Raw genomic sequence first — 10,399 nt, 5'->3', positions numbered from 1 at the left:
TTCGGCTGAGCTCTCACCTTCCTCAGGATCAAGGATACCCCACGAGGTGAGATTTTGCCTGGAGCCCCAGATCGATGTCGATTGACAGTCATTTTGTATGTCTTCCATTTTCTTACTATTGCACCAACAGTTGTCTCCTTCTCACCCAGCGTCTTACTTATGGTTTTGTAGCCCATTCCAGCCTTGTGCAGGTCTATGATCTTGTCCCTGACATCCTTAGAAAGCTCTTTGGTCTTGCCCATGTTGTAGAGGTTAGAGTCAGACTGATCATTGAGTCTGTGGACAGGAGTCTGTTATACAGGTGACCATGTAAGAGCTGTCTATAATGCAGGCACCAAGTTGATTTGGAGCAGTAACTGGTCTGGAGGAGGCTGAACTCTTAATGGTTGGTCGGGGGTCACATACTTATTTCTCTGTGCACAATGCAAATAAATATATGTAATTTTGACAATGTGATTTTCTGTGTTTTTTTATATAATCTATCTCTCACTGGTAAAATTAACCTAGCCTAAAAATTCTAGACTGTTCATGTCTTTGACAGTGGGCAAACTTACAAAATCAGCAAGGGATCAAATACTTATTTCCTTCACTGTATATATAATTCTAATTATTTAATATCACATTTTATTACTGTTTTAACTATCTTCGATTCGTAGTATCTTATCAACATCCTTTGTAATGGTCTTCTATATTATTGAGTATAGAATAGTGTGTTTTACGTGTATAATATTTACATTTCTTTGCCGTAACCTGCCTTTTCATTTGACCTATAACCTAACCCTGTAGTCAATCGGAGTACCGACCTCAAAACCGGCTCTATCACCCCAGAGACTATCAATGGACTAATCACTTGTACTAGACCTGATGAAGGGGCCGGTGCGGCTTGGAAACACATGTATTGCTGTTGTTTTTTGTACAAAATAAAAGTAATTTTGACACGGCTGCGCCCTTGGATTTTTCGTCCTTTTGCCCTTTTTTTCTCCTGGATCTACACAGCGGAGTTTGTTTGAAAATCTCCGGATCGGATATCGGGCTGCAGCCGTCTTATACAAGTGTGACTTGGACACGCATCTTCGGATGTTTTGCTCGCAGCATAAGACGATCAGGTCAGCACAATTGACCATCTTTTTCTTCCCTCTTATCACACGATGTGCGCTTTGTTTTAACCTTTTTCTACAGCGTGACCGAGCATCATGGCTTTCATTATAAACAGACGCCACGACACAAGTGTGAACACAGCCATGAAGAGCTTTTTAAGGTGATGGGATTTGGATTTGTAAGTCACTGGCTTTGCTGCTGGCGCTTTGTAGGCTTCTGATATGACAAGTTTACCTGGGCTGAGTGTTTAGTGAATATATTCTAGAAGTGGTAAAACATGTTATAAGAAAGTGGTGCATGTGCCAAAAATACAAGCACAGGGCAAACTCCACGCGAAACCCACGGCCCTCAGCCCTTCCCTCCGCTTATACCCACCCCAATGCATAAAGAGGCTGAACTGCTATAAAGGGTCGATCATTCTCTTACCCGTGTTTGGGTGTATCTGGAATTTGCCCTCCTCATTGCCTCCCGCTAGCTGGTAACCAATCCGGCCGTTCTCTCCCAGGTCCGGGTCGTGAGCCACCAGAAAAAGAGCTGTAGATCCGACAGGCAGGTCCTCAGACAACCACACAATCGAGGGTGTGATAAAGTGTGGGATGTTATCATTGCGGTCACTGAGGAAAATTCTGGCAGTAACAGAAGTGGAACGACGTTGACTTGTATTTAATGCGCAATCTCTGGCCTCCACCAACAGCAAGTATGAGGACACCTTCTCCCGATCCAGGGCGTGGGCGATGCTCATTACACCCGTCTCTGCATCCAGGCGAAAAATACTTTCTCCAGACTCTGGCTCCTGGCGCAGCAAAGAATATCTAATTTGACTGTTAGGGCCTGGTCCATCTCTGTCCAGAGCTTCGAAAGTGAAGACAGAAGAACCAACTTGAGCGTCCTCTGCAACCACCAACGTCAGTGGATCCTCAGGAAACACAGGAGAATGATCATTTTTGTCCTGGACCTCAATCTCTACTTGAACCACTCGAGGTGGCAGGTATACCCCAGTCACTTCTCTGGCCTCCTCAACACTTACTCTCAGTCTATATCGGGGCTGAGACTCAAAATCAAGTTCCTTTACAAGGAAAATGTTACCTGTCCGTCCATCCACCATAAAGGTCCCATGTGGGTCATCTAGTAGGGTGTAGATTGCTAAACCATGAGGAGTTTTAGGGGAAACAGTACCCAAAAGTGATCCAGGTGGCAATCTTTCCATTGGTGTAAGAACAAGTGTACTGGGGTTACTCTTCGTTGGGTATCTGGCAGATGGTAAAACCTGTAAAATACAAACATATGATGCACACACGGCAACGTTGGGCATTTAATGCAAAGAGGAAATGTCAATGCATGTACAGTAGGTATATACCTGTATACGGAGGGTAGCCTCTGTGCTTTTGGGAGGAGACCCAGAATCACGGGCCTGGATGGTCATTGTGTAGAGGGATCGTTCTGCATGGTGTATGGATGTTCCTGTGCGCAGCTCTCCTGTGTGTGGATGGAGGGTGAAACGTTCTGCCCATGGACCTGCCAAGAGATGAGTCCTGGTTACACGCAGCAAACGCCAGGGAAAACGCGACAAACACGGACACACCAAGCAAAGGAAGCCATGCATCTGCAGTCAGTGTAGCTCCATAGTTACAAATCAGTCGCCATACAAAAAGTCTCATTGTAGCCTTATCTACCCATCCATCATTCATTCATCAATCAATCATTCATTCATCAATCAGTCATTCATCCATCAGTCATTCATCCATCATTCATCCATCAGTCATTCATCCATCATTCATCCATCAGTCATTCATCCATCACTTATCCATCATTCATCCATCAGTCATTCATCCATCATTCATCCATCAGTCATTCATCCATCATTCATCCATCATTCATCCATCATTCATCCATCAGTCATTCATCCATCATTCATCTATCTATCAATCAGTCATTCATCCATCATTCATCCATCAGTCATTCATCCATCGGTCATTCATCCATCATTCATCCATCAGTCATTCATCCATCAATCAGTCATTCATCCATCATTCATCCATCAGTCATTCATCCATCAGTCATTCATCCATCGGTCATTCATCCATCAGTCATTCATCCATCAGTCATTCATCCATCGGTCATTCATCCATCAGTCATTCATCCATCAGTCATTCATCCATCATTCATCCATCAGTCATTCATCCATCAGTCATTCATCCATCGGTCATTCATCCATCAGTCATTCATCCATCAGTCATTCATCCATTATTCATTCATCCATCTGTCAGGTATTCATCCATCATTCATTTATCCATCAGTCATTCATCCGTCATTCATTCATTCATTTATCCATCAGTCATTCATCCATCAGTCATTTATTCATCAGTCATTCATCCATCAGTCATTCATCCATCATTCATCCATCATTCATTCATCCATCTGTCAGGTATTCATCCATCATTCATTTATCCATCAGTCATTCATCCGTCATTCATTCATTCATTTATCCATCAGTCATTCATCCATCAGTCATTCATCCATCAGTCATTCATCCATCGGTCATTCATCCATCAGTCATTCATCCATTATTCATTCATCCATCTGTCAGGTATTCATCCATCATTCATTTATCCATCAGTCATTCATCCGTCATTCATTCATTCATTTATCCATCAGTCATTTATTCATCAGTCATTCATCCATCATTCATTCATCCATCAGTCAGTTATTCATCAATCATTCATTCATCCATCAGTCATTTATCCATCAGTAATTCATCCATCAGTCATTTATCCATCAGTAATTCATCCATCAGTCATTCATTATATCAATCAATATTTTTCCATCAATAATTGATTATGTTGTTCTTCATTAATCATGCATATATTATTAGTGATTCATTATATCATCAGTCATTCATTTCATCAATAACCCATCATGTCCATAATCACCCATCATCTCCATAATCACCCATCATGTCCATAATCACCCATCATCTCCATAATCACCCATCATCTCCATAATCACCCATCATGTCCATAATCACCCATCATCTCCATAATCACCCATCATCTCCATAATCACCCATCATCTCCATAATCACCCATCATCTCCATAATCACCCATCATCTCCATAATCACTAATCATCTCCATAATCACCAATCATCTCCATAATCACCCATCATCTCCATAATCACCCATCATCTCCATAATCACCCATCATCTCCATAATCACCCATCATCTCCATAATCACCCATCATCTCCATAATCACCCATCATCTCCATAACCACCCATCATCTCCATAATCACCCATCATCTCCATAATCACCCATCATCTCCATAACCACCCATCATCTCCATAATCACCCATCATCTCCATAATCACCAATCATCTCCATAATCACCCATCATCTCCATAATCACCCATCATCTCCATAATCACCCATCATCTCCATAATCACCCATCATCTCTATAATCACCCATCATCTCTATAATCACCCATCATCTCCATAATCACCCATCATCTCCATAATCACCCATCATCTCCATAATCACCCATCATCTCTATAATCACCCATCATCTCCATAATCACCCATCATCTCCATAATCACCCATCATCTCCATAATCACCCATCATCTCCATAATCACCCATCATCTCCATAATCACCCATCATCTCCATAATCACCCATCATCTCCATAATCACCCATCGTCTCCATAATCACCCATCATCTCCATAATCACCCATCGTCTCCATAATCACCCATCATCTCCATAATCACCCATCATCTCCATAATCACCCATCATCTCCATAATCACCCATCGTCTCCATAATCACCCATCATCTCCATAATCACCCATCATCTCCATAATCACCAATCCTGCTATGAATCATCATTTATAACCTCAATAACCCATCATGGCATTAATAATATCTCATATGCCTCTTCAATGTTCTGTCTTTGTGATGTTTTTACACCCTGTATTTATTTTTGTATTTTCTCATCTTTTATGGATGACCCATGTTCAGTATTATGTGGCAAGTACCTGACAGGCTATAGGTCACGGTCCCGTTCTCTCCCTCATCAGCATCCTTGGCCAAGATGGAGGCCACAAACGCACCAGACACTTTCCCCTCCATTATCTAAAAGAGAAGAGTTATAGAAGATGTGGTCACAGGCAGGAAAGAAGAACCTCAGTGACCAGGATCAAGTCCTCGGCCGTCTATGGTCAGTACCTGTACAGTGGTGTCTCTCCCGGGACTGGGGTGCAGGAAGACCGGATGGTTGTCATTCTCATCCAACACAGAGACATGGATGGTGCCCGTCACGCTACGCGGAGGTGCCCCTCCATCCTGTGCGATCACCAGAAGCTGATAAGTGGCCTGATGCTCCCGGTCCAGACTCCGTCTCACTGATAACTCGCCTACACGGAGGAAAGAGCCGTGAGGAGACATCTTCCCAATACCACAGCTCGGACGTTACACAAGTCTGGAGATACCAGTTGCCGAGTTCTTTATCTTTCGTTTTTCTAAACTGGTTGAATATTATAATTCATTCATTTACATCATGTTTATAATTTTCAGCAATTGTAAGGAGACCATTTTTGGGGGCTGTGGCTGACCCCTGAACATTCTGGGGTAATCTTTGATGGGAATATTTATACATAAGACATATTACTTTTGTGGGGAGACTCTGGATAGGAGATGCGGTGGAGATGAATGACTGGTCCTACCTGTGTGGGGATGTATGGTGAAGTCCGTTTCTTGTGCGGGAATTCGGTATGTAACACGTCCGTTTTGTCCTGCGTCTCTGTCTGTAGCGCTGACTCGTCCCACGATTTCCCCTGATGGTCGGTTCTCAGAGATGCTCATGAAATATCTCTCTTCACTCAACCGTGGAGCATTATCATTCTCATCAGTGACTCGAACGCGCACGGTGCAGGTGGCAGTGCGGCTTCCAGAACCCCCTGATGCCAACACTGCTAGTACATATACTTCTCGGCTTTCCCGGTCCAATGCCCCGCGGACATACAACCATCCGGTTTCAGGCTCCACACTAAAGCCCACCGCATCAGCATCTGTCCTCAGCCTGTAACGCAAGGGATTCTCCTTTCCACCAGGCAGTAATGCTTGCACCTGCAAGAGTCTGCTCATGGGGGGGCTGCCTTCCCGGACCTCCACGCGATAATCAGATGCCCCACAAGCCGGCTCAGAATCCTGCTCCATTACAAGGACTGTGATCTCTAACTCAGAAGAAAGTTGGGGGAATCCGCCATCAAGTGCAAGCACACGAAGCTCATAACTTTCCTGGTTCAGAGGTCCAGTGATCTGGATCTGTCCAGAACTATCTATCCTAAAGGGACCCTGAGAGACAAGCTGGTAATGAATCTGCCCATTGGCTCCTACATCAGGGTCTACAGCTGTAGCAGTAAATATCATGGAGTCTATAGGGGTGGACCCCTGAATTCGCAGGGTGTGTGTGGATGAGATGAATGTAGGTGGATTATCATTAACATCAGTGATTCGAAGAGTAACCCGTGCTCGGGTGTAGGCTGGGGGTGACCCGCTTTGAGCCTGAACTTCCAGAAGAAGTTCAGTGTCTTGTTCCCGATCAAGCTGCCGACGTGTCGACAATGTTCCAGAGTGAGGGTCCAGGAATAAAAGTCCACGAGGATCACCATAAGCCAAGGAGTAGATAATTCCACCAGATGCACCTAGAAAGAAGGAGAGTTCATACACACACTTCAAAACCACGATGACCATGTAGACTCCCACCATAAGGACCTCACCCTGATCAACATCCCCCTATTAACAGAACTGAAGATTATTCCACTGACATCACTAGATGTTCATAAGATGCCGGTCACCATCAGTTCTTATATAGTGGTTAATAAAGTCAGAAAATCTGTTGTTTAATAAGGACACTTTACCAGCTGAGAAACATACTGTGGACAGAGAGTAGTATGGGGTCAAATGAAGGGTACCTGGTGGGTTGCTAGCCTTCACACTGCCCACATTAGTGCCTGGCGGAGTGTCTTCAGGCACTACCAAGTCATACTGAGGCTGAAGAAATGTAGGTATCTGGGCAGAGCTTGGTAAGATGCTGACATTTACCCAGGCATTCACTTCAGCTCTTACTCCACCACCATCCTGAGCTCCCACCTCTAGATGCAGGATAGAGCCAGCCCAGGCAGACACCGAACGTGCCACCAAGAAGGTACCTAAAAGAGATGACTGAGTATCAGTGTCACAGTATACTGCCTACAAAAGACACAAATACAGTATAGTACCACCACCATAGGATCTACAGGACAATATACTACTACCACCATAGGATCTAGAGGACGATATACTACCACCACCATAGGATCTAGAGGACGATATACTACCACCACCATAGGATCTACAGGACAATATACTACTACCACCATAGGATCTACAGGACAATATACTACTACCACCATAGGATCTAGAGGACGATATACTACCACCACCATAGGATCTAGAGGACGATATACTACCACCACCATAGGATCTAGAGGACGATATACTACCACCACCATAGGATCTAGAGGACAATATACTACCACCACCATAGGATCTAGAGGACAATATACTACCACCACCATAGGCTCTAGAGGACGATATACTACCACCACCATAGGATCTAGAGGACAATATACTACCACCACCATAGGATCTAGAGGACAATATACTACCACCTCCATAGGATCTAGAGGAAAATATACTCCCACCTCCATAGGATCAAGAGGACAATATACTACCACCACCATAGGATCTAGAGGACGATATACTACCACCACCATAGGATCTAGAGGACGATATACTACCACCACCATAGGATCTAGAGGACAATATACTACCACCACCATAGGATCTAGAGGACAATATACTACCACCACCATAGGATCTAGAGGACAATATACTACCACCACCATAGGATCTAGAGGAAAATATACTACCACCACCGTAGGATCTAGAGGAAAATATACTCCCACGACCATAGGATCTAGAGGACAATATACTACCACCTCCATAGGATCTAGAGGACAATATACTACCACCACCATAGGATCTAGAGGACAATATACTACCACCACCATAGGCTCTAGTGGACGATATACTACCACCACCATAGGATCTAGAGGACAATATACTACCACCACCATAGGATCTAGAGGACAATATACTACCACCTCCATAGGATCTAGAGGACGATATACTACCACCACCATAGGATCTAGAGGACAATATACTACCACCACCATAGGATCTAGAGGACAATATACTACCACCTCCATAGGATCTAGAGGACAATATACTACCACCTCCATAGGATCTAGAGGACAATATACTACCACCTCCTTAGGATCTAGAGGACAATATACTACCACCACCATAGGATCTAGAGGACGATATACTACCACCACCATAGGATCTAGAGGACGATATACTACCACCACCATAGGATCTAGAGGACAATATACTACCACCACCATAGGATCTAGAGGACAATATACTACCACCACCATAGGATCTAGAGGACAATATACTACCACCACCATAGGATCTAGAGGAAAATATACTACCACCACCGTAGGATCTAGAGGAAAATATACTCCCACGACCATAGGATCTAGAGGACAATATACTACCACCTCCATAGGATCTAGAGGACAATATACTACCACCACCATAGGATCTAGAGGACGATATACTACCACCACCATAGGATCTAGAGGACGATATACTACCACCACCATAGGATCTAGAGGACAATATACTACCACCACCATAGGATCTAGAGGACAATATACTACCACCACCATAGGATCTAGAGGACAATATACTACCACCACCATAGGATCTAGAGGAAAATATACTACCACCACCGTAGGATCTAGAGGAAAATATACTCCCACGACCATAGGATCTAGAGGACAATATACTACCACCTCCATAGGATCTAGAGGACAATATACTACCACCACCATAGGATCTAGAGGACAATATACTACCACCACCATAGGATCTAGAGGACAATATACTACCACCTCCATAGGATCTAGAGGACAATATACTACCACCTTCATAGGATCTAGAGGACAATATACTACCACCACCATAGGATCTAGAGGACAATATACTACCACCACCATAGGCTCTAGAGGACGATATACTACCACCACCATAGGATCTAGAGGACAATATACTACCACCACCATAGGATCTAGAGGACGATATACTACCACCACCATAGGCTCTAGAGGACGATATACTACCACCACCATAGGATCTAGAGGACAATATACTACCACCACCATAGGATCTAGAGGAAAATATACTCCCATGAACATAGGATCTAGAGGACAATATACTACTACCACCATAGCATCTAAAGGACAATATACTACCACCACCATAGGATCTAGAGGACGATATACTACCACCACCATAGGATCTAGAGGAAAATATATTGCCACCACCATAGGATCTAGAGGACAATATACTACCACCACCATAGGATCTAGAGCACAATATACTACCACCACCATAGGATCTAGAGCACAATATACTACCACCACCATAGGATCTAGAGCACAATATACTACCACCACCATAGGATCTAGAGGATAATATACTACCACCACCATAGGATCTAGAGGACAATATACTACCACCAACATAGGATCGAGAGCACAATATACTACTACCACCACAGGATCTAGAGGACAGTATATTACCACCACCATAGGATCTAGAGGACAATATAATATCACCTCCATAGGATCTAGAGGACGATATACTACCACCACCATAGGATCTAGAGGGCGATATACTACCACCACCATAGGATCTAGAGGACGATATACTACCACCACCATAGGATCTAGAGGACAATATACTGCCACCACCATAGGATCTAGAGGGCAATATACTACCATCACCATAGGATCTAGAGGACAATATACTACTACCACCATAGGATCTAGAGGACGATAAACTACCACCACCATAAGATCTAGAGGACGATATAATACCACCACCATAGGATCTAGAGGACAATATACTACCACCACCATAGGATCCAGAGGAAGATATACTACCACCAAAATAGGATCTAGAGAACAATATACTGCCACCACCATAGGATCTAGAGGACAATATAATACCACCTCCATATGATCTAGAGGACAATATACTACTACCACCATAGGATCTAGAGGACTATATATACCACCACCATAGGATCTAGAGGACAATATACTACCAGCACCATAGGATCTAGAGGAC

General features: G+C 43.7%; 1 protein-coding gene across 1 annotated transcript in view; it reads right to left on the bottom strand.

Annotated features, from left to right (window-relative positions):
• Positions 1-1,498: 1,498 nt before the first annotated feature.
• LOC142743742 (protocadherin-16-like) overlaps positions 1,499-10,399 on the bottom strand; it is a 95,409-nt gene continuing 86,508 nt past the window's right edge. Inside the window, exons 5-10 of the mRNA XM_075854765.1 lie at positions 7,069-7,305; positions 5,818-6,798; positions 5,321-5,508; positions 5,131-5,227; positions 2,456-2,613; positions 1,499-2,365 (exon numbers count right to left, since the gene is read on the bottom strand). Coding sequence (XP_075710880.1) covers positions 1,499-2,365; positions 2,456-2,613; positions 5,131-5,227; positions 5,321-5,508; positions 5,818-6,798; positions 7,069-7,305 — 2,528 coding nt within the window. The remainder of the gene's footprint in view (positions 2,366-2,455; positions 2,614-5,130; positions 5,228-5,320; positions 5,509-5,817; positions 6,799-7,068; positions 7,306-10,399) is intronic.

Source organism: Rhinoderma darwinii, chromosome 2 (assembly GCF_050947455.1).
Source record: "Rhinoderma darwinii isolate aRhiDar2 chromosome 2, aRhiDar2.hap1, whole genome shotgun sequence".
NCBI classification, from domain to species: domain Eukaryota; kingdom Metazoa; phylum Chordata; class Amphibia; order Anura; family Rhinodermatidae; genus Rhinoderma; species Rhinoderma darwinii.
Note: the sequence above shows the minus strand (reverse complement) of the source record. Positions and strands in the feature narration are given on the sequence as shown.